At 36.4% G+C, this 27,263-nt stretch overlaps 2 protein-coding genes across 4 annotated transcripts in view; one reads left to right on the top strand and one right to left on the bottom strand.

Annotated features, from left to right (window-relative positions):
* celf3b (cugbp, Elav-like family member 3b) overlaps positions 1–16,430 on the top strand; it is a 41,894-nt gene extending 25,464 nt beyond the window's left edge. The window contains exons 5-13 of one of the 2 annotated variants that reach the window (XM_067400454.1): positions 5,578–5,706; positions 5,786–5,865; positions 5,942–6,085; positions 6,289–6,433; positions 11,966–12,112; positions 12,279–12,344; positions 12,441–12,530; positions 13,950–14,093; positions 16,293–16,430. In XM_067400454.1, coding sequence (XP_067256555.1) covers positions 5,578–5,706; positions 5,786–5,865; positions 5,942–6,085; positions 6,289–6,433; positions 11,966–12,112; positions 12,279–12,344; positions 12,441–12,530; positions 13,950–14,093; positions 16,293–16,420 — 1,073 coding nt within the window. In that variant the 3' untranslated portion in view covers positions 16,421–16,430. Of the gene's footprint in view, positions 1–5,577; positions 5,707–5,785; positions 5,866–5,941; positions 6,086–6,288; positions 6,434–11,965; positions 12,113–12,278; positions 12,345–12,437; positions 12,531–13,949; positions 14,094–16,292 lie in introns of both variants that reach the window. The other variant, XM_067400446.1, reaches the window with a different exon arrangement.
* LOC137030261 (uncharacterized) lies at positions 453–3,082 on the bottom strand. 2 transcript variants are annotated; one of them, XM_067400465.1, is made up of 4 exons: positions 2,900–3,082; positions 2,503–2,793; positions 2,091–2,393; positions 453–1,948 (listed from the first exon to the last, which is right to left on the bottom strand). In XM_067400465.1, the coding sequence occupies exons 1-4, from the start codon at positions 2,955–2,957 to the stop codon at positions 1,578–1,580; spliced, it is 1,023 nt and encodes a 340-aa protein (XP_067256566.1). In that variant the 5' UTR covers positions 2,958–3,082; the 3' UTR covers positions 453–1,577. The 2 variants fall into 2 exon arrangements, with proteins under 2 accessions (XP_067256566.1, XP_067256575.1); XM_067400474.1 differs by having other exon boundaries at positions 2,503–2,790.
* Positions 16,431–27,263: the final 10,833 nt, after the last annotated feature.

Genomic DNA, 27,263 nt, shown 5'->3' with positions numbered 1-27,263 from the left:
TTCCAATCTTCAGTGTCACATGATCCTCCCAAAATCATAATAATATGCTAATATGCTGATTTTATTATTATCAATGTTAAAAACAGTTTGTGTGTAAATTTGACACGCATGTCTGTGTTTGTACTTACTTACTCCAGAAGTGAGCTAAACCTGACAAGGTGTATGTGTACCTGGTATACCAAATGTCCCCACAATAGACATATCAGTAAATTTTGACCTTATGGGGACATTTTTTGGTCCCCATGAGGTAAACAGTTTATAAATCATATTAAATGAGTTTTCTGTGATGGCTAGGTTTAGGGGATAGAATATACAGTTTGTACAGTATAAAAATTATTACATCTATGGGAAGTCCCCATAAAACATGGAAGCCTGTGTGTGTGTGTGTGTGTGTGTGTGTGTGTGTGTACAAAACCATTCATTTGCTCAATATAAAATGTATTTCATTTGTATTTCATTTTCATATTTTATTACTTTGCATACTTATATACTGGTTGCAAAAGTAACACACTGAACAAAAATAAAGATGTATATATTAAATGGAAAAATACAGTAAACATCTGAAATAATGCTTTTTACATATAGTTAAAAGAACAGAAAATATGGAATAGCAAAGGCCACAGTAAACAGGTGTTTACAAGAGTCAAGAAAGCAATACTGTGTTAACAGAGTTAATGAATGGTAAACATTACAAAGATTGTCTTCCTGCCAAGACACACAATAAATTGACTATCCTTCAGAACTTCTACATTAATATAAGCCAGCTCGAAAACTTCCTTAGTTTATAATCAGAATATAGTCACTTAAATAGTCAGGCATAGCATTAATTTAGTTATTCAGCATGATAAATAAATAAATAGCCTAAAGACATACTTCATTGTTCCTCCTCGGCTAAATTCAATTCGACCATAAGTTTTCACACTTTTATGTGAAAAAAGCTTCAAAAATTAAATATTTATTGTGCACTTTAGTTAGATTAATTGAATAAAATGTGAGTTCTTACAAGTGTGCAGGAAGTAACCGTGCATATAGCCCATTAAAATTAAAAAGGCTAGTTTTTAGTTTTTACAGGTGAAAGGGAAATAAATATATGATTTATTATTATTTGAAAGTGTTCTTTTTTTCACCAAAGACAAAATATAATTATGGCACCACAATAAACTAGATTATCAAAATGCCAATATACACAAGACTAAAAGATGTAAGGAGCAAATAAGTAGCATGTTAATTTCATGTACATTAGGGGGTTAAAAATACACTATACATCTAGTAATCAACCATCTTTTACAGTAAAGTACCATGAATGGAGTGAACTACACTCATTGTTGAATGTTGGGCTTGATCATGTAGATTCATAACAATTTGGATTAAATGTGGTCCCACTCCTCATGTAAATTACATTTCACAACAATCAAATGTGTAATAGTTCATTAGCCCCACTAACAAAATCACTCTACTCTTTCAATGAGCTGCAGTTCATTTTGGAGTAGAAATGCTGTGAAATCTCCACATGAGCCTGGTGTTGTAGTAGTGCTGTTGTTTTACTTGAGCAGGCGCTGTGAAACGGGCCTAGATCTTTACAGGCCTCGTTCTGACAGATTAAAAAAAGGCCTGGTGTTGGAAGACTTATTTTCTGTGGTATTGCTCTCCTGAACAGGATTACTGTCCATTGACTGCCTTTCATTTTTGGGTGACATTTTACACAACAACTCACTGCCATTTTCTGTGGTGTCATCGTCACTCTTCGCCACATGATAAGTGGTTGTAGCTGATGTGGATCGATCTTTGAGTAGTTTGGAGGTGAGACAATACAGTAAATATATCACAACCACTAAAGTAAGGATGCCCAACAAAGTGCCTAAAATGATGGTGGTTTTCTTATAAAAAAATAGAGTTTGTGCTTCATTGCAGTTGGAGTCTGTTTGGTCTCGTGGACTGGAGCGTTTCTCTGTGTGAATCAAAGAGCAGATTACTTTTTTTAGAGTCAAATAAGGTGCAAAACTGTTATGCCAAATTTGACAAGTAAATCATGTAATATTTGACCCTATGATGCAAGTTAAACAGATTTGAATCGCTTTTCCCAGTCTTACCTTTCACATGTAACAGATAGGTGTGTGGGTATCCCTTAGTCGTTTCATCATCCAGTAAGCACTGGTATAATCCGGCATCTGTCTTGCGAACTCCAGTGATGGTCAAAGAGTGATCACCGGTTGTGAGGCAGTTCTTCTCCAGCGATACTCTTCCCTCGTAGTCTTTGCCAGGGGTTATGGTTCCACCTTTCTTATAGTGCAAAACTTTTGCATCATTATGCAGCCACGTCACATCTCTGGCACTGGCTGCATAACATCTGAGGGTGATGTTGTCCATCTCTGCTGTATCCTCATTTACTGGATCTGTAAGGGAATATTTTAAATCAAAATCATTCGCTGATCATGTGCTGATGCTGCTCACACATCGACTCAAGTAACTCTATTATAGGAATCAGATAGAGTGAATACTTACATAAAACATCCAGTTTAAGTGCTTTTTCTTCCTCATTACAGACGAACTCATAGGTCCCCTTGTCAGTGTATTTGGCTGAGTTGAGAAGCAGGTGGTTTTCTTTACACGAGAACTCTTCTCGAAAACCTTTTTCAATCTGGCAGATCTGGTTTTGGTTTGTAGCAATAGTTGCATCTGTGGGGGAACTCTCCTTTCTCCATTCAGCTCTCTCACAGCTGCTGCCGTTACCAGGGAATGTATACGGTGCGTTTACTATCGCAAAATAAGTTTTAGTACCCTGGGAAAAAGCTTCTGAAACAAAAACCATACAAGAGAAAGTTTTAATGATCTCTCTCTCTCTCTGTGTGTGTGTGTGTGTGTGTGTGCGTGTGTGTTCGCGCGAGCAGAAATGACCTACCATCCAAATGAACACCAACAATCATAAGTAGGAAAGCTAGTTTCAGAGTATCCATCATTGCGATCCGCTGAAACAATATCTTACACTCAGACTGAGTTATGGCATGTACCCAAGTGCAGTTTATTCAAATAAATGGCATAAAACATTCAAAATAAACGACAATTATGGCAAGGAACAGACGGCATGAACGGTGGTTAAAAAAAAAAAAAAAAAAAAAAAAAACAACAAGGAAACAGGAAACGGTCACTTACAGGAAGAAGAAAAAAAATCAAAATAAAAGACATGGCATAACGTCATGATGATCTGAAGCTGAAGCATGATGGACTATCACTGAAAACTGAGACACAGCAATTGATTACTGGATTTACAGAAACATTTCAAGTTTCAACATTGCATATCTAATAAACTCCTGACAAGCACATCAATTATTATTTGAATTATCACTCAATGAGTTATTTAACCATGTATTGCTGTCTTTGAAAGGCTTTTGTCTTTCAAAAATAATAAAATGTACAAATTTGCATAATTTCATATTTACATGCAATGCAGGGATTCCACAACTTTTTTGTAAGCTGAAGCTCTTTGACCTAATTTATTTACTTGAAGTACCCACTGAGAAGTTAATAAGTTAGGTCAATAATCAAATAATCAAGTCAGTCACTTTAATACTAAAAATAATACATTTTTAAAAATAGTTCATGGTTCTCTCATGTCAGTTGTCACATAATAAATAAAATATTTCATCCTTTTTAAGTAAGTGTATTATTTAGATTTTGGTAATGTAATAATGTACTTCATGCTGTTGATAAAGACTGAAATATATTTTCTTTATCTTTGTTTTTTTATATATCAATATGGTACAAGATTATCTTCATTCAATGTGATAAACGAGTTAGGTGAAAAGTAATCTAAAAGTAATCAATTAGTCTGATTATATTACCTTAATTGTGTAATGCAATGGATTACATTACTAAATATATATATTAACATTCTGGATAATCTGGATAAATATAGTAAAGTAAAATTTTAAAAAGTAGATGATCACACATCTGATATATATGGAAGCTTGTTTCCACCACTGAATAAAAAATAAAAAAGTGATCGTGACTTTTTATCTCACAGTTCTGACTTTATATCTCACAAGTGTGAGAAAGATTTAGAGATGTAAACTCGCAATTGCGAGAAAAAAGTTGCAATTACCTTTTTGATTTTTTATTTAGTGGTGGAAACAAGCTTCCATCGATATTATCGGTATATTCATTTCCCCCCATTTTCTTTTCTGTGTTGATGTACAGTATCTCTTATTTATTTAATACCAAAGACTATAGATATAGAAAGACGGTTCACTACTATTAGTTATGAATGGGAGAAACTGCAATGTGCAAAAATGGTGGAATATGACCTGCCTTCTAAGTAAAAGACCCAATTGCTGATTGCTAAAGTGTAACTGCTGTTAGATGCTCCAGTTCCCATAGAAACCCGAGACTCGCGTTTAGGACTGCATATGCGCATTCTGATCTAAGCTGAAAAATAACCTTTTTAACATTATTTGAGCAAAAGAAACAACATTTATGGGATGGTTCATGTCAGATTTTGTTGCTGATTTAAAATATGTTATTTAATTGTGAGTTCACCAAGCAGTTTATGAGCAGTTCAGGATTCCCCCATTCAAATAGATAGGACTTGATCTTGGATGAACGAAATAGCTGCCCGGAGGCGTTGCAAATATGGCCTTTGATTGAACAGACTTTCTTTGAAAGGGACTTTGTTAATACCCAGTAGATTTTTTGTTTATGACAGCTACAAGGCCCTAACCATATGTCTAGAAATTATTGTAAAGTAATATGGCAATCAGGCCGTATTTTATTATTAGGGAGAACAATCAGTGTCTGTAGTGGGTTACTTACAGCCCTGCACAGCCTTGAATATGATTTGCTATTTGCTAGTGAAACAGAAATTAGTATTACATTGAATGACATTCAGAGAGCACTGATGAGTCATTAATATTCTAGTTGATACAATATATTTCAGTTTTCCTACACTATTAAAAATAAGGGTTTCACAAAGGTGTTTTTGCAGTGATGCCACAGAACCATTTTTGTTCCCTTAATACTATTTCAATGAACAGTTCTTAAAAGAACCATTTATTTTTCTAAGTGTGAAGAACACATTAAAATTCTAAAAGAACCTTTTTGCACTTTAAAGAACATTTTGTGCATTGGAAAGATTCCATAGATGTTAGAGGTTCTTCATGGAAACATCAATGCCAGTAAAGAAGCTTTATTTTGAAGAGTGTAGAGCAGATGTACATGTTGAATGTGAAATGTGATTACAGGCCTATGAGTTAGAATGTCTGCTAAATTAAATATATGCATCGCCAGCTTCTAAAATAATGTTTCAACAGTGATAAACTGACCCTATCAATGCTTTGAAAATTTAGTAAAGGAATTTTTTCTCATAATGCAGTAAAGCAGACCCCCCCCCCCCCCCCCCACACACACACACACACACACAGATACTCAGTTCATATACTCATCCTGCCCTCTGCTGGAAGCTGACGGGACTGCTTTGTTGACTTAAACCGATACACTTCACCAAAACTTGGAAATGAAATAAAGCCAGATACATGATGTTGAACAACTGATCATGAGCATTTCTCCCTCTCTCACTCTTTTCAGAGGACAGAAAGCTGTTTGTGGGGATGTTGGGAAAGCAGCAGTCTGATGAGGATGTGAGGGAGATGTTTGAACCGTTCGGCAGCATCGATGAGTGCACAGTGCTGAGAGGACCTGATGGCACCAGCAAAGGTCTGTTAACAAACACCTGCATGAGAGACTGTGTGTTAACAAACACAAACTCATTCTGATGTTTATGATGTTTTCACAGGTTGTGCGTTTGTGAAGTTCCAGAGTCACTCAGAAGCCCAGTCTGCCATTAACAGTCTCCACGGGAGCCGGACTCTGCCTGTGAGTGTGTGCTCCGCTCTCTTCTCTTTCTCTCCTCCTCTCCTGTCAGCTGTTATCTGTGTCTGTCTGTCGACAGGGCGCCTCCTCCAGTCTGGTGGTGAAGTTTGCAGACACAGAGAAGGAGCGAGGTCTCCGGCGCATGCAGCAGGTGGCCTCACAGCTCGGCATCTTCAGTCCAGTGACGCTCAACTTTAATGCATATAATGCCTACACACAAGCAGTGAGTAAACACACACACAGCAGTGAAATAATTTAACAAAATATTTTTAAGATTCCATATTTTTAATTCATTTTTAATTTTAATGTAGCAAGATGAGCACATAAAATCTGAATTCTTAATAATTGTTTATAATAGAATTAGCAAAATGCTGTTGAAGTGTAGAAGTTGGGCAGCGTTAACTCTTTCCTCTTTCTCTGTCGCAGCTGGTTCAGCAGCAGGCTCTGGCGGCACAGTCCGCCTACTTGTCTCCCGTGGCAACAGTTGCAGCGGTGCAGATGCAGCAGATGGCAGCACTCAATGCAAATGGCATCATAGCCACGCCCATCACCCCAATCACACCCTCTTCTGGTAATTACCACCATTACCATACTGGCAGCATTACAGGAAATTGATCAGAATGCCATTAAAATATAATGTTACTTTATAATATTAACTATTAAATAAAAATGTGTTATAGTTTAAATTGATATAAATTGCAATTAGCTGAACTTTAGAGTGCTTTTTTACCCACTGAGTAAGGACTTAAGTAAATCTAGTATGCAATTTCATAATTTCTTCTATCTATTAAAATATGGTTAAAGTGTACTGCTGAATTCTGACAAGCATTTGTGGTAAACTAATGTCATGTACTTATGTATACACTGTGTGCATAATTATTATGCAAGTTGATTTTCTGATCATATTTTTTTCCAAGCACATTTTACCAATTCCAAACCACATTCATCTTAATAACTACTATTAATTTTGTATTTAATCATTTATAAGTGATACATAATTGTTCATAAAGGCTGGAAATGAAAAATGCCTTATATTCAGGTGTGCATAATTATTAGGCATGTTTTTTTTTTGTTTTTTACAGGCAAAAAAGAGATTTAACTCAGACTGAAGTGTCAAAAATTATTAAATGTCCATGAGAAGAATGTAATACTAATGCAATAGTTGAAATTTCAAAGTTTAGTCATGACCGTTGGACAGTGAAATGCTCACTGGGTCAGCAGAGTCGGATAAAAAACAGGTAGAGAAGAAAAGACACATGTTAACTACAAAAGAATTAAGGTGAAGAATTAAGTGTGAAACCATCAGGAACCCTTTAGTCTCCAGCGCCACCATTTTCCCGAACTGCAACCTACCTGGAGTCACCAGAAGTGCAAAGTGTCAGGATCTCAGAGACTTAGGTTAGGTGAAGAATCCTAAAAAATGACCCCCACTTAATAAAAATCAAAAGCTGAAGTGTTGAGAAATACATTAAGTTTTTTTATAGGGTTATATAGACAGAGAGATTGAGAGTGACTCTTGAAGGACCAGCGCCACATCCTCTTGTACCACTGTTTGAAGAATTTATCTTCCAGAATCTGGCAGTAAGGTGTTGGAGTTCATCTCCTATCCTGAAAAGTCTGTCTTGCAGATATGGGATAAAATTATCTTTCAGAACTTACTGCCAGATTTTGCTAGTCACATCACAATCAAAACATAAGTGTTACAAACAGCTTAGAGACTTGGGTTGAAGATCCAAATGCAGATTTATTTGGGCAACCCAGAATCAGAATCCACAAAACATGCAATATATCAAAACACAAGGCAGATAATCCAACAAGACAACAGGGCAGAAAAACACAAACAGGGAAATCAGGCAGACAGTCAAAACCAAAACATTTACATTTAATAATTTAACAGACACTTTTATCCAAAGTGACTTACAAATGAGAATAGAAGCTATCAAATCGACAAGAGGGCAACAGTATGTAAACTTACATGTGCTGTGTCTCATGTGTCACATGTTCTCAGTTGTGCTGTGTCAAGTCCCAGGTATTCTAGCAAAGTGCACATAAAAGGGTGTTTAAAAAAAAAAAAAACCTAGAGAAACAGAATAGAAAAAGTAAGTACTAGTATTAATTGGTCAAGTGTTGAGGAAAAAGATGTCTTTAGCTGTTTTTTTTGAAAAACATTGGTAACCAGGGGGTGAGCACTCAGAAATGCAGTGTTAAAGTTTCACAAAGCACGCGTAGCAGCGCATATTTTTTTTCAGCACCCATGTTAACAGATGAGAGCATTCTATGGCGGCATTATAATTCCATTAATAACCGAGCGCACAACTGATGCTTGCGCGCCCAGTAAATCACTTCCGTAATTTGTGTTGGGTGTGCAAATGACAACACGGAAAATCAAATGGGACTTCATACCTTTATAATGAAATAGATCGCGAGATGAATCCAGTCTTTGGCACTTGGGTAAAATATGAGTGTCCATTGCAAAACAAAAAAAAAAACAGTACTTTTTGTCCATGAAAGATTTATATTTTTTCCATTGTTTGCAATTGCATCACATTTCTTCTGAATGATCTGTTCTCCGTCATCGTTCTTCAAGAAATAATCCAATTTGAGCAGCGTTTATATGTTGTAAAACTGTATAGGGCCTACGATCGTATCTAACAAACAAATGAGCCCGTGTCCAAAGTATATTTTCTTCAAAATAGTGCAGCAGTTTTAGTTATAATATACAAGCAGTGCTGTCGGAGTTTTATATCCTCCTGCTATTGTCATTGTAATAAATCTCACAAACAAAACTTTCAGCCAATGCCACGATCCAACAACGTGTGTTCTGTTTATCTTCTGCATGCACATCTACACAGACATACAACAGTCTCGAATACTATGCAGCAACTATATTTTATAATTGTATAAAATAATCGAGAAAAAAAATTAGCAGTATAGACCAAAACCACAATTTGAACCAACTTGTAAACATGTTTTTTTCTGCTATAAACTTGGCCAATTTAACATGGGACTCAATGAGATTCTGCTCTCTTTTGGAGCCTATCCCTAGTGGCCAGTCGATGAATCGCAGTTTAAGTCACTTCCGTATTTGCTTTACGGGAAACTGGGGGAGGTTGCCGCTTGACTGTATCTTAACTTTAACTGCAATTTTTCAGTGGGGTAAAGTGCTGAAACCCTTTCGTACTGTATTTAATGGCAAATAGATTAACCTGACAATATATTAAACTGACAAAGAATGATAACAAAAAGATTACACAACAACTCTTGCTTACTGATATGAACAAGTGATTTATCTTTCATCTAAAGCCACATGAAGCACTTTTGGATTTAGAATCACACTTTTCACATTTCTGTAGTTCTGAGAACTGATATAATTTTGGCTGGGTAAACATACTGTAGATACTGTTTAGTGGAAGTAAAGTGGTATCGGAGAACTACAGCTAATATAACTATGTGTTCTCATTTTTCCCCAGCAGCTACAGCTCCATAAAAATAATAAAATCAAGTTAATATAGTATCTGGTAAGGACATATAATAAGTAATGTCCCGCCCCATGACTGTCAAAAATAAAAAGTGTTCGCGCGAGCGAAATAGAAGATCGAGGGCGAGTGTGGGAAGTGATGACGCACATGCTGCGAGTCGTGTACGAGCACGCGAGGGCTTGATTTGCTCTCAGAGGAGATGTCATGCGCGCGCGCGGGTTTAAAATGAGCTCGCGGGCTATGGCAAGCCAAAGTACTCACAAACGCCTGGTCGGACGTCTGATTGCACACTGACGCGCCAAAAGCGCCAAGAAACCCGTGGGGATGATCAAGGCCAAAACTTTTTATGTTTGTAAGTAGCCAATAAAATACTACACCACTTGTATGATCATCTTAGCTATATATTAGAGTGGCGTATTGCCTCATACATTATATTTTTCCACTCAATTATGTCGTCAAGACATCTTTTCTCATAATATCGAGATGTCTTTAAAACAACATATTTTGTACGTGACATGTACGAAAAACACCTTTATACCTTTATCTATAGAGGCGTTCTTAACGTGCGCTTTGGTATCATGGAAAACGGGCGTCAAGAACGCACTTTTGACACGTCAGTGTGCAATCAGATGTCCAACCAGGCGTTTGTGAGTACTTTGGCTTGCCATAGAGCAGAAGTAGTGCACGATTGTTTTGGCGCTGGGTCTATTTTTGCTGCGCTGCTAACGCTCAATTAAAGTGAAAGTACACCTTTGATGGACAAAATAAATATGATTTCACACAAAGAGTGCTCGAAATGCACAGAATAAGCATATCTATTGTGTTTTAACAAGAATTGGAGTATGTCAGGAAAGAAAATTAATATTAAAAAATATTTAAACTTGTTTTTAATTATTTAGTTAAAGTATGATGTATTATAAAAAAAAAACTAAAGTAAACTGGCCAGAAAATATGACAAACATTATTTTAGTTATTACTCAGACAGCTATAGGATCTAGCATACCCAAATCAAACACAGGTTTGCTGTCTTGTAAACATGTGCATGTGGCAGATGTTGTAAAACACAAAGCTCTTTGTAAAGAAATGCTCAATTTTTGTGCAGCTTGGAGCCGCTGCTGTGACGCTGTACAAACGCTACCAGTGTGAATACTTGCAGCTGCAGTTCACGCTCACACACTGCTAACACAACGCTCACGTGCTGCTGATGCTTGCGGTGTGAAACCGGCATAACACTTACAAGCAGTGTTGCCAATTAGTTTTAGTTGAAAGTAGCTAAAACTGGTTGCGAAATGTCACGAGATGCTGTCACAAGTCACGGAATCTAGATAAGGTTTGTCCAAGAAGTTGCTAGATTTGTTGCTACTAGGCTTTTGAAAAAAAAGTTTCAAAAGGGACAGGGAGTTGCTAAATCTTACGATAAGATCGCTAAATTGGCAGCAATGCTTACAAGACTTCACAAAAAGTGAGAGAAAACACAGTGCTTATATACACAGACATTAACAAGCTAATGACACACATGTGAAAGTAATCACATGATAATGAGTACAGGCAAAGGTTTATGGGAAATGTAGTTCATGATGGAATGGCAAAGTACTAGGGAGGAGTGCCATCTGGTAGCTATCATAGGGATTTCACATTTCTGTAAAGCATGAAAAAATATTATTAAACCATAATGATTTAAAATCAACTTTAGTGTGTTAAGAAAGATAGTCATAAAACGTTTTCAGTTTTTTAAAAAATATACTTTTAAGATTTGAAGTACACTACAAGTGCACATTCAGTACAATTAAGTGCACTTCTTTTCCACAAGGGTGGCTCACTGGCCCTGTTCCAAATCGCACACTTCATATTCACCTTCTGTTTTGTGGACTTACAATGGTCCACAAGACCGTAGGATATCCATTTTGTCATTTTAGGATTCAGAAAAGCGTGCCTCTTTTGCAGCTGATAAGGCGAGCACCGCTTTGAACTTCTACCAGACACTCAAAGCAACATTATATCACTAAAGTGTGGACTCGGAGGAAGAATGCGAGGGCTTAAGCCCAAAGTATACTTTGTTTTTGTTTTTTTTACTCGTACACTAGTGTACATGCACAGTCGAAAGCACAGCCTTGCAAAGTATACTTCATTTGACTCATATGCGTACAGAGGCGTTTGACGCATGCGCAGTTTTGAGCAATCTCTTGCCACAACTTACAACAGATTTAAACATCTTTGTATTCTTTCATGCTAGAGTTGTACAAGTGAGGGTAATTTCTAACCTCTCGTCTATGTAGTCCTACATTGTGGCTGTAGCTTGCATGTGTTCCAGTCTGTTCTGTTTTTGCAGTTTTTCCTCAACTACCTTTTGAATCGACGCCCCTAGGGTACAGTTGCCTCCTTGTGGATAAACCAATTACTGCAAAAAAATTAAATGTGCATGTGCGTCCCGGTTACAAAAATCCAGCGGTGCATGTACAGTACGCGCATACTCTTCTGATGACGAAATTCATGTCACGTGCACAGACCCTCGTGTACATGTAAAAAGTGAAGTACTTTAGGTATTTAGGGTTCCATTTGGGATATGATCAGTGCTTAACGCTCTTGTCTGTCTAAACTCCTCACTGCTCTGTGATTGGCTACAGGTGCAAACACTCCACCCACTATTGCGGCAACACCTGTGTCGGCTCTGCCTCCACCAATTGGAGTGAACGGCTATAGTCCCGTACCGGCAACCGCCAATGGACAGCCAGCATCAGAAATCTACACCAATGGTGTTCATCCATATCAAGGTATGAATCCCTAATGCTAGGGGAAGGGTTGAATTAACAGCACCCTAGCAGCTGCATATCAACCACCCACAATCTCCTTACATCATGGCGGTGAGTTTTGCATGGACAGGAACCAGTCACATGTATTTAGAAAATGCAAAATGCTTTCTCTTCATGGTCTCTCCAGCCCAGAGTCCAGCTCTTCAGTTAGATCCACTCCAGCAGGCATACGCAGGCATGCAGCATTACACAGGTGACTGAGCACCTGCATGTCTCATGCACAATATTTTGTGTCAGACCAACATTTGTCTTTCTGTATCAGCATGTGTCAAACTTTGTTTCACAGCAGCTTACCCGACTGCATACGGATTGGTCAGCCAGCCATTTTTACAGCAACCCACTCTGGTTGCCCAGCAACAACCCCAGCAACAGAGAGAAGGTGATGTAATTTCCTGTTAAAAAAAATACTCACTGTGTCCGAAATCACATACTGTATAGTAGGTACTTCATTTGGTTTGAAATGTACTTCACAGACTGTTAAAAAATATGTTCTATATAGTATGAATGGATGTAGTATGAATGAAATTCGGGCGCACTACATCCGCCATGTTGTCATTATCATGTGACTTACGGCGTCAGTTGGATCACTTCATGGCCATTCACAACTCCTCTCCCGTGGCATCATGGGATAGTAAAGTTTTTATTGAATGCACATTCAGAATTTTGGTAGAAGTAGTTGGTCATCTGGGTGCTTTTCACCTACTGTTTAATGAATACTATGTATTCAGACATACTGATCGGTTGCCATACTGTTTTTGTTGTTGTTGTTGTTGTTTTTTATTATTATTTTGCATTCTTTATAGTAGGAAAGTATTCGATTTCGGACACAGTGTTTGTGCATGTATTGTTTTCAGACACTGAAATGCATGTTAAATGCAATTAAAGCTGCTTTCCGTAACTTTTTTTATGTTCAAAATTTTTAAAAATTATATAATGAGAATTTACAACATGAATCCATTTCTCAAACCGTGTTTTTGTCTGACCCTGAATCATTATGTTACACTTATAATACGTTTTTATATTTGGACTATTTCAGACCAGACTGCTAGGACCCGCCTCAGAGTATCACAGTAACTGCGTGACTCGCCATAGACATACACGGAGAAAAGTAGCTCCGGCTACAATGTTCTTCTGTTCTGTTTATTAACCGCTAAAGGGCCAAAAATCGCATACTGCAGCTTTAAATAAAAATGTAATTTATATTAAATGCAATTACCTGGACTTTAGAGTGTTTGACCCACTTAAGTAAGGACATATGTAGTAAGTAAATATGGTTAAACACACTACAGTTAAAAAATTAATCAAGTACTTTACATGTGATTTAGTTAGTCAACACATCAAAAAGTGTACTTCTTTAACAAATGCTAACCAAACACTATTAAAACATAATGATTTAAAATGTACTTTAAAATAAAACTTTTGACATTATTACAAGGTGCATTTGTTAAAAGTGAACTTGTGTGTTATGAAACATAGTCATGAAAGTATATTTTCTTTAAGCACACTTAAGTGGCCTTTTATTTTATTATATTAATTTTATTTTATTATATTATTTATGTTATTTATTTTGTTATATTATCTGCAAGTACGTTTTTAAAAATATACTTTTAAGATTTGAAGTACACTACAAGTTCACACTCATTACAATTAAGTGCACTTTTTTCACAAGGGTATAGAGGCAAATCATTGGTTTATTCAAGATATATATTGTTTTAAAAAATCATTGCATATGAGCTGTTTCTCATGTTGATTATATCTGCCTATAAAGCTTACATTGAGTTTAATGTGTGTGATGCAGGTCCTGAGGGGTGTAACATCTTCATTTACCATTTACCTCAGGAGTTCACTGACTCTGAAATGCTCCAGATGTTTCTACCATTCGGTAACGTCATTTCTGCAAAAGTTTTTGTCGATCGAGCCACCAATCAAAGCAAGTGCTTCGGTAAGAATGAGAAAAATTATGTGTTCGTGGTACTAACCTTCAAAATATGGTGCACAATAGAACTATTATTTGTTGGACTGTACCATCAGATGAGAGCAAACCCTGAACTGAATTGAGCTGAATAATGACACTATTGTCAAAATAAGATTTGTTTCATAAATGATGAACTTTGCAACATTGGCAGTTATTGGTTACACTTTATTTTAAAGGGATAGTTCACCCAAAAATGAAAATTCTGTCATGATTTACTCACCCTCGTGTCGTTCCAAACCCGTAAGACTTTCGTTCACCTTCAGAGCACAAATTAAGATCTTTTGATTTCTGAGAGATTCTGTCGCTCCATTGCCAACTACCACTTTCAAGCCCTAGTAAAGGTAGTAAAGACATCATTAAAGTAAACCATGTGATTCCAGTGGTTTAAAATACATTTTATGATTTGTTTGCACAAAAACACATGATTTACCACTTTATTTACAAAATATTAATCTCTAAAGTGTATTCACGAGGCAAGCATATTGTGTTGACACGAGAGCAGACTTTGTTGTGTGAACGCGCATCAGAGATTCATATTTTGTAAATGAATTGGTAAATTATGTTTTTTCTTTTGTGCAAAAAAAGCACTTGCTTTGCTTCATAAAACCACTTAAAGGTTAAACCACTGGAGTCACATGGATTACTTTAACAATGTCTTTACTACCTTTACTAGGGCTTGAAAGTTGAAGTTGCACAGGCTGTCAATGGAGGGACAGAAATCTCTCAGATTTAATTAAAAAGATCATTTGTGTTCAGGAGATGAATTGATGTCTTACAGGTATGGATATTCGGTCAACTAACCCTTTAAGCTGTCCATGGTACAAAGTTATAAAGGATTAATTATTAAGTTACATGTTTAAATATACTGACAGTAGAACGGAACAACATACTTTATAGAAAAACTTAGTTGTAACAAATAAAGCACGGCTGTGCAGAAGAGGCCGTAAAAACCTGTCTTGTAGTATGAGATTATGCACAGGTGTGCGGGAGAAGGAGTAAAAGCCTTTCTCTCAGATCAACAGTTATCTTATACCCCGAGCAAAGCATTGTTAAACATGAGCAGAATACAAACACTAAAACCAACTGACAGGAAACCAAAAGATAAGGCAAATGGGTGGTGATCAAGTGGGGGAGAAGTACATTAACATATTCTCCTCAATGCATGTACCTAGATTGTACATTAGGCTACTTGAATATCTCTATTAAGTTTAACACATCTCTGTTCAGTTTATAAGCTGTCAGATCAGACCAAACATGACATAGTTACATGTTAGAACACACTAATAGATAAATAGGTTACACTTTATTTTAAAGTGTCTTTGTTACACTGTAATTATACCTTTAAAGGTGCAATGTGTAAAATTTGTGAAGATCTATTGACAGAAATGCAATATAATATACATAATTATGTTTTCAGTAGTGCATAAAGACCTTACATAATGAACCATTCTGTTTTTATTACCACATTGCAACTGAGTATTATTAAGTAATACATGTACATGTACTACATGTACTTACTATAGGGTTAGGTTTTGGTTTTGTTTAGGGTCAGTTGCATCTAAATATGCAAAATTTATAGTTATTGCTACAGTAACTACATGTAGCAATGACACTGTAAAAACAATAAAGTGTTACAATAAATAATATGTAGTGGAAAGCACATGTATCCTGGGAAGCAAAAGGTACAGATGTGCCACTGAGGTGTCTCCCCAGAACCATCCTGTGCCTGGAGTGTCCCAATTAACAGCCCTCAATTAGCATATTAATGAATCCCTCGCACTAGATAGGCATTAGCATTCTGTGATGATGAAGGCCATTGTGCCACGTTTAATTCACATGTTCACCTTTAAAGGGATTTCTGAAGTTCTAGGGCAGTAAAAGTTTATACCCATATTTGCTGTTATACCCATTACATGTGTTACCCAGTTATTTTCCTGTTTATTACTGTGAAGCTGCTTTGAAACAGTCTGTATTGTTTAAATGCTATATTAATAAATGTGACTTGACTACCACACTCAAACATAGCAATGCACTAAAAAACAATCAGAGCACCTTAGCAACTGCGTAGCAACAATCCAGCGAACACACACATCACTCTTGCATCACGGTGGAGAGTTTTACATGGACACTGAACATGTTTCTCTTTATCTTTGCTTTCTCTCTCAGGCTTTGTGAGCTTTGATAACCCAGCGAGCGCTCAGACGGCCATCCAGGCCATGAACGGATTTCAGATCGGCATGAAAAGACTCAAAGTGCAGCTGAAAAGGCCAAAAGATGCCAACAGACCCTACTGAGACAGAGAACGGTAAGAGAGGACAGGAGGGGAAAACCTTTAGAAAGAGAGAGATCTACTGTTTATTGAAAGGGAACATGCAAAAATAGGGAAGAATGAAAAAACTGAGAATATGAAAGGAAAAAGAAACAAAATAGTTTTATAAAGGGAGACGAGGAGGGGAGACATGGTTTGAGTTCTTCAGGGGTTTTTCTGAATAAGGATGCCAAACATACTTATAAAGGTGAATAGGAATAAAATGATTAATTATCCCTTGTGAAAAAGAAGTACACTTGAGCACACATTTAAAAAGAGCACTTATTAGGGAAGTAATATACTTCAGTTTACACTTAAGTAATATTCTTTTAAAGTGACATTGCCAACTACTGGCCTGGCTGTAGAATACAGCAATAGGGCTTGTTTTGACAACATTGTCATTTTAAAAGTTAACTTAAGTATATTAACAGACATAATCATAGTGCTGTCTTAAGGCTCATTCACACCAAGAATGATAACTATAAAGATAACTACGATAACTATATTTGCATTCACACCAAAGAACGTTTTGTTTACTCTAAGCTCACACGCTGCGGTTTCAAAGTGTGTACAAACATGTTTTTGCTGTTCTTGTTGCATTTACACAGCTTTAACCAGCAGATGTCCTCAGCATGCTATGTTTGGAATGAATAGCTAGTGTAATCGATCTAATCTAACAGTGAATTTAGCTGACAAAGTCAATATAGGGGGAATAAAAACAACACCTAGTCTTTTTCCCTGCAACTTCAAAAGAAGTGTTGTGGAAACTAGCGCTGGATACCTGAGGTCATTTCATTACTCTGTTTGCTAGCTTGGGATAATGATCTAATCGTTAATGCTTCTCACCATTTATTCTGAGGTTATGACCGATTGTTTTGCATATATCCATTTTCTTTAAAGGGTTAGTTCACCCAAAAATGAAAATTCTGTCATTTATTACTTACCCTCATGTTGTTCCACACCCGTAAGACCTTCGTTCATCTTTGGAACACAAATTAAGATATTTTAGTTGAAATCCAATAGCTCCGTAAGGCCTCCATAGGGAGCAATGACACTTCCTCTCTCAAGATCCATAAAGGTACTAAAAACAAATTTAAATCGATTCATGTGAGTACAGTGGTTCAATATTAATATTATAAAGTGACGTGAATATTTTTGGTGCGCCAAAAAAAAACTAAATAACGACTTATTTAGTGATGGCCGATTTCAAAACACTGCTTCAGGAAGCTTCGGAGCAGAAATGAATCAGTGAGTCGAATCATGATTCAGATCGCGTGTCAAACTGCCAACGGCTGAAATCACGTGACTTTGGCGCTCCGAACAGCAGATTCGATACACTGATTAATTTGTGTTCCGAAGATTAGCAAAGGTTTTATGGGTGTTGAACAGCATGAGGGTAAGTAATAAGTGACAGAATTTTCATTTTTGGGTGAACTAACCCTTTAAAGTATCCTTGGTTTGACTTGTCAATCAGTGGTGGCTTTTTCTGGACCTCTGTGATTAACTTATCTGAAATGTTGTCTGCCATTTTAATTGTGCGAGTCCTTAAAGGATTAGTAAATTTTCCTGATAATTTACTCACCCTTATGTCATCCAAGATGTCCATGTCCTTCTTTCTTCAGTTGAAAAGAAATTAAGGTTTTTGATGAAAACATTCCAGGATTATTCTCCATAGTGGACTTCAATGGATGCAAAATAGTTGAAGGTCAAAATTACAGTTTCATTGCAGCTTCAAAGGGTTCAAAAAAAAAAAAAAAATTTAACCAAACGTTTTAACCATAAATGCTCATCTTGAACTAGCTCTCTTCTTCTCTTTCTCTATTTGAATTCCAGCAGTGTAGACACTGCTAAGTGTATTACTGCCCTCCACAGGTCAAAGTTTTAACTAATTATTATATACTTGCACTAGCATATTGTATATGACAATTTAGTTCAAACTTTGACCTGTGAACTAAAGTGAACTAATCTTTAAATTAGAATGGATTCTGATTGGCTGTCAGTGTTTTATCGTTCAACAGCTGGAAAAAAATCTTTCTGAAAGTTATTCCAGTGATATTGTTCCTCTATATCCTTATCGTGATAGCTGTGGTGTGGTCTCTGCTTTCTTTTATATTTAGAATGATTTTTTTAACTATATCTTTATCGTTATCTTTATAGTTGTCGTTCTTAGTGTGAACGGACCTTTAGTAATAGTCATAGTGCTAAAAGTGTCCTTTTGTTTCATTTGTTTCACTCTGCAAGCAGGTTTTTTTTTTTTTTTTTTTTTTTAATATATACTTTTAAAATTTGAAAGCACACTTCTTTTTCACAAGGGATGTTTTGAACTAACCATAGATGAGGGCCAGTAGGCTTTAAAATCTGGGACATTACAGCATAAATGTGTCTCAGATAATCACTATGTGTCTCAGATAATCACATTAAAACAAGCCATAACACCTTACTAAAGCTGTATAGTTTTGGTATAATTTGTAAAAAATACGTTCTTGTGTCTTGTGTCTTAGCTTAATATGTATAGTCACTATAAATAAAGCATATTTAAGTTGATTTGCCTAAAAACCGTAACACTTTTGGGCTTTCAAAACATCTGCTTGTTTCATCATCACGATCAGCCCTTGAGTTTGGGCCATCTGTTTGTCTGAACAATAGTAGATATGGTATTCATTCTTTGTATTCTCTCTATGAAAATCACAAACTGCACAACAAGGTCCAAGCGGCCAATCATAAATGACGGGAGACCCTGCCTATGGTTACCTAGCAACCATAATCCACTACCTCTGAAGTTGTAGTAAGTTCGTTGATTGGCCTGTCTGGTTTCTGTTGACGATTGCCTGTGTTTGGATTGCCCTAGCAACATTGTTTGCTTTTCTGCAACTGACCATGAGGTGGGCTGCATGCCGTGTTGCCAAGGCTACAATGGACTGTTTGATGCATTTGTGACTTTGATTTCTCTGATCAATTACTGATTTTTCAGTTTGTTTGGAAATTAACTACACCCTTACTAACCCTCTCACTCTTTCTATGATGATTCCTGTAGTCAACTAGTAGTGAACGTTGTGAATGCAGTTTGTTATTGATCAGTTTGTGAAGTGTTCTGTTTTGTAGGTAGTGTACTTATAATTATTAGTGTGCCTTTCAAGATGAACAATGTAAAATATTCACATAAAAAAATTCACATTCTCATATAATATAAGTTATATCCCTGTTATTAAAGGGATAGTACACCCTCAAATGAAAATTTAGTCACCATTTACTCACCCTCATGTTGTTCCAAACCTATATGACTTCATTTCTTCTGTGGAACACAAAAGAAGATATTTGTAGAAATGTTGGTGCTGCTCTAAAATAACCTACACCTTTATTTCTGTAGTGCTTTATATGTTACAGATTGTTTAAAAGCAGCTTCACAGTAATAATCAGGAAAATAAAATCATAAATTATGCATAAAATTCTGCTGTAAAGCAGCTCTACAGAAGACAATAGTGTCATTATTTAGTCAGTTTAGATTCAGTTCAATAACTGTGTAAAGTTTATTAGTATCTTTAATCAGCTTGAGTCAGTTCAATGCTGATTCAGTTTAGTTAAATAAAAGTGTAAAGTTCATTATTATCTTTATTCAGCTCAAATCGGTCCATTCAATGTTGATTCAGTTCAGTTCAAGAATCAGCTATAAAGCAGCTCTGCAGAAAACAGTCATGTCATCATCGTTCAAGTTTTGTTCTCACCATATTGATAATATTACAGAATATTAAGTGTCTTTTAAATCCCAATTAAGCAAGCCAAATAAAACACATCAAACAAAAGCTTACATGGGCTGTCATGCTCCAAAATAGGACAAAAAAGTACCATAAAAGTAAAACATGTGACTTCTGTACTATATTTATATCTTCTGAAGCCAAAGTTCTGAAGGCCTAAATTCTAGTCAAAAAGAATTTTTCACAAATGTTTTTTTTTCTTTTTGAGTGGAGTATAATTTTCTTCATTGTGGGTCTGCCTGAGCTTCTGACAGTGGTGGTTATAGTAAGTACAGTGCCTGATGCTGAATGGAGGAAACTTGTTAAGTAAAGGAATTCTGGGGAAGATGCAATGAATATTACAGATTTTAACCTAATTTTTACAGTCATTGTATTTGTACTTCAAAAAAAGATTTTCAGTTCTTTGGCAAGTTCCCAGAATTCCTGTTGCAACTTAAACCAGAGAGTGATGCATGTTGGCTGCAATGAGAAACACTCCTAAGTAAATCTAAATGCACAGACACATTCAAACACTTATGATCATCCCAACAACATTGCAGGATAATACAAAGTTAATTACGAAGGTACAACCGGAATTCCGGAAATTTTGAGACGTTTTTTAAATTTGAATAAAATGAAAACTAAAAGACTTTCAAATCACTTGATCCAATATTTTAATCACAATAGAACATAGATAACATTACAAATGTTCAAACTGAGAAATTTTACACTTTTATCCACTAAATGAGCTCATTTCAAATTTGATGCCTGCTAAGGGTCTCAAAAAAGTTGGCACGGGGGCAACATATGGCTAAAAAAGTAAAATAAATTTTGAAAAGATTCAGCTGGGAGATCATCTAGCAAAGTTAATTGATATCAGGTCTGTAACATGAGTAGCTATAAAAGGGATGTCTTTGAGAGGCTCTCAGAAGTAAAGATGGGCAGAGCTGTGAAAGAGTGTGTACAAAGATTGTGGAATACTTTAAAAACAATGTTCTTCAATATCAAATTGCAAAGGCTTTGCAAATCTCAACATCTACAGTGCATAACATCATCAAAAGATTAAGAGAAACTGGAGAAATCTGTGTGTAAAGTCTGTTTGTGTCAATGACATTACAAATGGGCCCAGGAATACTTCCAGAAACCACTGTCGGTAAACACAATCCGCTGTGCCATCTGCAGATGCCAACTAAATCTCAATCATGTAAGAAGGAAGCCATATGTGAACATGGTCCAGAAGCGCCGTCGTGTCCTGTGGGCCAAGGCTCATTTAAAATGGACTGTTTCAAAGTGGAAAAGTGTTCTATGGTCAGACGAGTCCAAATTTGACATTGTTGTTGGAAATCACAGACAACGTGTCTTCCGGGCTCAGCAGGACAATGCAAAAACACATACTGCAGCTATTACAACAGCATGGCTTTGTCGTAGAAGAGTCCGGGTGCTGAACTGGCCTGCCTGCAATCCAGATCTTTTACCTATAGAGAAAAATATATCAAAGACTAACTTTTCAGCAGCTGGAAACCTATATCAGGCAAGAATGGGACCAAATTTCAACACCAAAACTCCAGAAACTCACAACCTCGATGCCCAGACATCTTCAAACTGTTTAGAAAAGAAGAATAGATGCTACACCATGGTAAACATGCCCCTGTCCCAACTACTTTAAGACCTGTAGCAGGCATCAAATTTGAAATGAGCTCATTTTGTGCATAAGATTTCTCAGTTTAAACATTTGTTATGATATCTATGTTCTATTGTGAATAAAATGTGATTTGAAAGTCTTTTAGTTTTCATTTAATTCAAATTTAACATGACAACATCCCAAAATTTCAGGAATTCGGGTTGTAATACAATTAGACATGACATGCAGCAGGCTTGAGCTTCACTGTGACTTGCATGGATAGTGTGTATGTGTTTGCGTGTGTAAAAGCACATTTGATATGGTATATCTGAGATGTTTGACGACTGGTCTTCTGAGGTTGTGAGTAGATTTCTTTAGGTTGGAGGTTGTGTTTGGCTCTTTTACCTCCTCATTGCTGAAGTGTGTAATTTTATCAGTCTTAAAACACTTTCTCATATCTCAGATTAATATGTAGAGACATTTGTATATTGAACACTGTGTCTCTGTAAAACATTGATCTATTTGTTTGAGCATCGTGACCAGCCCGACAGCAACAATGACTCAGCCAAAGCTGTGAGCCTGGGGTGGAACCAACTGTCTGTCTGTATGTTTGGGAAAATCTTTTTGCATTTACATTTGGTGACAAAATTACACATTTCACTCTAAAACTGCAACTTGCTATTCTTGCATTCAGAGTTTTTCAAAACTGAAATATTTAATGTCTTTTGTAAAGATAACATTAGAAGATTATGACATATTTCACAGAAGTAATCTGACACTCACACAGAGATTTCATAATAACAAACGACTTTCAGTATTTCCTTCCGATGAATTCAGTGAGTTCTAAGTTGATTCATTAGAATGATTCAAACCAACATGATTTGAATCGTTTAAAAACATTATAAGAACCATCACAGGAGCACTTGACTAGAAAGAGTGACAGTACTTTGGTAGGTCATCTAACATGTCCGAGAATCTGTGGATGATGATTTGAAGATGCTGTAATTCTCACTGATGGTACCTGATGAAACAGCGATTCACCCCGAAAGCCGAATCACTGTCTGCTCCTTGAACAAGGTTTTTGTCTGTGATCCAGCAAGCAGGCAGAAACCAAAGTGGAAAATGTAACAACTAATAACATCAGTGTAATGCAATAAATCTCTCTTTTTTTCTCTCTCTCTTTCTCTTTCTCATAGGATGGAGATTATTGAAGCATTCACGCTGCAGACTGACTCCATGTTGTGCTGCACAGGTTGAATTGCTAACATGTTTGTTATCTTGCACATTCACACGTGTATATGCAAAGAACAAATAAACGATCATGTACATAAATCACACACGCATTCACACATGCACACACAGTTACGGAAAGATGTCTATAGTAGTAACACAAAAAACACACTACTTCCTATGAACCTTTTTAGCTCTACAAATAAAACAGTATCATTTTCATATGAAAAACACACACACACACACACACACACACACACACACACATACGACAACAATTAAAAATAAATGAGAGAAGACCAGCCACAGTAAATGACCATAATCAGGTTTAAATAATTAAGCTTAAAATAATCTATTTAAAAAAGAAAATAAGAATAGTTTGCATTAAAGCAATGATGATAGTTACAGTGTTATTATTATTATTATTATAATTATTGTAAAAAAAAAAAAAAAAAAAAAACATCGTAAGATTTCTACTTTTTCATTATAAATGGGACATAACGGGACTCAGGAAATTCTGGGCAAGTTTTAATATTTTATCTTTTTATTTATCAATTTATTCTTATTTGAAAAACATGGTTTGGGGTGTGGTCTTTTGGTTTTCATGTTTTTTAAAGACATACATTAAAGCAATTGTAAAACTTTGTAACTTATTGAAATATGAATTACATTGACGATATTTATGTCTTAACTTTTTTGATCAAATTTTTGTTTCTAATTTAAATAAAATAAAGGTATTAAAATAAGGATGTGTCACATTTTTATGTGTTATTTATATGGATTGAGATCTGTGCATAACAGAGAGAAAGCATGTGTCATACTGCTATATATTTTAGGTTAGCTGCAGATACTGAGATACATTCTTATTTTGAAAGGCAATGAACCAGATACTTAGTTTGCCTGTAGATCCTTCAAAGTAGAAAAGACAAAAAGCTGCACCACTAGAGGAATTCACTGTTCGTCCTCTGACAGTCTGACACACGTTCGGAAACGCGGCACAATACGGCTGCAAATGCATTACATGTGATCCCTTCCCTGTTTAGGAATAACAAACATTTTGAGAATAAGTTTATGCAGCAGGATCAGTTAATGCAGCAAAAATGATTCAACACATATGGATTAATTACAAGTGGATACAACACAATAAAATTAAGTAGTGACAAATTGTTTTCTGAAACCTGCTCTGATGTTCTTGGATTTTGGGTACACCCACTACACAGTGTATTTGACTGTGCCAGTGCTTAAAAAAAAAAAAAAAAAAAAAAACTGCACCTCCCGCTACAGCACACTCAAATCAGATCACCAAACTCAAGCCAGTTCTGCAATGTAATTTAATGTTATGGTTTAATTAGTTGTCTCAAAGTTGTTGCATATTAAAACTTACATTAATAGCCTCTTCTTTTAGGGTGTTCACACTTGGCAGGTTTGGTTTGAATAAAACAAATTCTGGTGCAATTGCTTTATTAGTGCGGGTCATTGGAATAAGTGTGAACGCTGCCATCCGAACCCTGGTGCACACCAAACAATCGGACAGAGACTCACATTTTCAGGGGGTTTCGTTTCACTTCCAAACAAGCTCTGAGAAATGAATGCAACACTGAAAAATATATCTAGATGAAACAAAAACAGGAAGTGATGTCACAAGATGTCACTCTAAAAAAGGGACACAATGCTCAAGCAAACCTGGTTTTTGTCAAATCCCACAAAAGATGCTCATTTGTTGCCACATACTGGTGTAACAATGAGGAGTCATTTTATCATTTGGTGGAAACATCTTTTTTTTTTAACAGATTCAAAATATTTTGTGTTTTGCAAAATTTGCTGCTTCACTTTTTGTGGTGTTGAGTGTAGAGTGATCAGATGCATTTTAAATAATTCAAAAAAGCTTCAAAAATGAACTTCATCATAAAAAAAAAAAAAAAGAAAAAAAAAATTTCCCCCCTGCACAAAATGACTAGCTGACATAATTTCACTAATCATGTCATGAGCTCATGGGAAAGTGGGAATGAGTACTAGTCACTTGAAATCACTCTTCAATCTGATTGGATTATGAGAGTAGACTGATTGCTATAAAATGAGGGAAGATGTGCTTCCAATCATTGTGTTCTTGTGTTAGCAATAGATACCGCCAAAGAAAGATGTGCAGCCATAATAAAGCGTCACATAAGGAAATTGCTGCAAAGATTATTGCACCTGAAACAACCATTTACCAACTGCAGTGTCCAGCAAGCACCAGGACTGCCTCGGCTACTGAATCGTGTCACCACCAGTGAAGAGCTTGCTCAATAATGGCAGCAGGTGGGGGTGTGTGTGTGCATCTTCACACACAGTGAGTCCAAGACTTTTGGACAATGGATTGGTGTCTCAAAGGCCAGCATTTTCTTCTAACTGTTTGAGGCATCTCTAAAATCGATTGTCTGGAAAAGAAAAGGTGAATTCTACCATGAGTCCTGTCGTGCCAACAGTGAAGCATCCTGAGACATCTATGTTTGGGGTTGCTTTTCATTCAACAGAGCTGGCTGTCTCACAATTCTGCCCCAAAACACTGCCAAGAATAAAGAATGGTATCAAAACATCCAGCAAGAGCAACTTCTCCCAACAACTCAGGAGCAATTTGGTGAGGATTTGTGCATTTTCCAGCATTATGGAGCGCCATATCACAAGACAAGCCTGATAATGAAGTGGCTTGGAGATCATTACATTGAAATTTTAGATCTGTGGCCAGGTAACTCCCCGAATTCCACCGAGAACCTGTGGTCAGTCCTCAATAGGCGAGTTGACAAGCAAAAGTGCATAAATTGTGATCAACTAAAATTTATGCCATGACTTTTGCCCATGACTGTAGTTGGAAAAACCATATGTGTGCTTTGTAAACCAGGATCAACCTGGATCATGTGTGCCTCGTAAACCACATTACAGCCTTGATGTTATTGAATCGCTATGTATGACAATCGATCACTGTTTGCAGATACCATAAAAACTAATGACTAGTGTCATAAAGTCCTACCTGTTGCAAATTTTTTCTTCTATAATAAAACATGCAGCAATTTTTTTTCCACTGTAAACTGCAAACATTACTCACTCATATTTAATAGCAAACATGTTGAAGATTCGCAAAAAAAGTGCTAAGCCGCTTCCTCACAAATAGCCTACAGGTTATTCAGTGTTTGCACATGATGTCACAAGGGGGCGCAAAATGCAGATGAAGGGCAGGAAGTGATTTTCTGCATAGGAAAGCACCATGAAATGCCTGTGTTTTGCATCATTTATTGTTGCTGTAATCGATCAAACCGAGAAACCACAAAGAGCTTTTATCGTGTACCAAAAGTCAGGGGTAAAATGCAAGAAATTGACTGAAAATTGCAAGATATAGTGGCTTGTAATCCTGCATCTGTGGCCGGGAGGAGTCGAGCCTAACGCCTTAGAGGTTTATCTGTTTAAGGGATTATATCAAAGACTTTATATATTATTATATGGACATATAGTACAGATATTCCCGTAGGTAAGGGATAATCATGCCTAAGTCTCATACTTAAAGGAGCTCTATGTAAGAATGACACCCAGTGGTTTAAATAGGTACTGCAGTCCAACGCAGATAGCCAGCTTGAGGACACGCAACAAGAGGGAGCACAATTGACAATGAAAGCTGTGGAGACTTACACTTACACTTCTATGGCTGCAATATGAGGTGTTTTCTGCTAACTGGCAACCTGTGATGTCAAAATTCTATTGGATAAACTGGCAGCACATGGTTTCGCACATTTGAAAGTAGAATATCTGGCTGTAGCATTGTTTTTCTGGGAAACAAGTAGGTGAACTTAGCATGTTTCCTAAATATCTGCAAACATATTGGAGTATTTTTATGCATTATTAAAGTAAAAATCTTACATATACCCCCTTTAAGGCAAAAACTTGAGCTGCTGGAGAAGATACTTACAATCTCGATGACAGGCAAATATTCTAATTCAGCAGAAAAAACGTTGGGGTCATGTCTAACATGTTGTCATTTTCTTTTTATACCTCTCTTTATACCAGTACATTAAAGACTTTCCTCCATCTCATCCATTCTGCTTTTCACTTCCTGCCCTCCATCTGAATTTCGCGCTTCATCAGAATCATGTGATTGCTAACAATAGAATGAGAAAACCTGGAGGCAGCCTCTTCATAATCTCAACCAGGTTAAAGGGTTAGTTCACCCAAAAATGAAATTTCTGTCATCAATTACTAACTATCATGTTGTTCTACAC

Source organism: Chanodichthys erythropterus, chromosome 2 (genome assembly GCF_024489055.1).
Source record: "Chanodichthys erythropterus isolate Z2021 chromosome 2, ASM2448905v1, whole genome shotgun sequence".
Taxonomy (NCBI): domain Eukaryota; kingdom Metazoa; phylum Chordata; class Actinopteri; order Cypriniformes; family Xenocyprididae; genus Chanodichthys; species Chanodichthys erythropterus.
This window is presented reverse-complemented; position numbering and strand designations above follow the sequence as displayed.

Coding starts and splice junctions, on each gene's coding strand:
- LOC137030261 (XM_067400465.1), bottom strand. CDS start 2,957: ATGATGGATACTCTGAAACTAGCTTTCCTACTTATGATTGTTGGTGTT. Junction 2,394..2,502: donor ACTTAAACTGGATGTTTTAT/GTAAGTATTCAC, acceptor ATTCCCTTACAG/ATCCAGTAAATGAGGATACA. Junction 1,949..2,090: donor CTATCTGTTACATGTGAAAG/GTAAGACTGGGA, acceptor TGATTCACACAG/AGAAACGCTCCAGTCCACGA.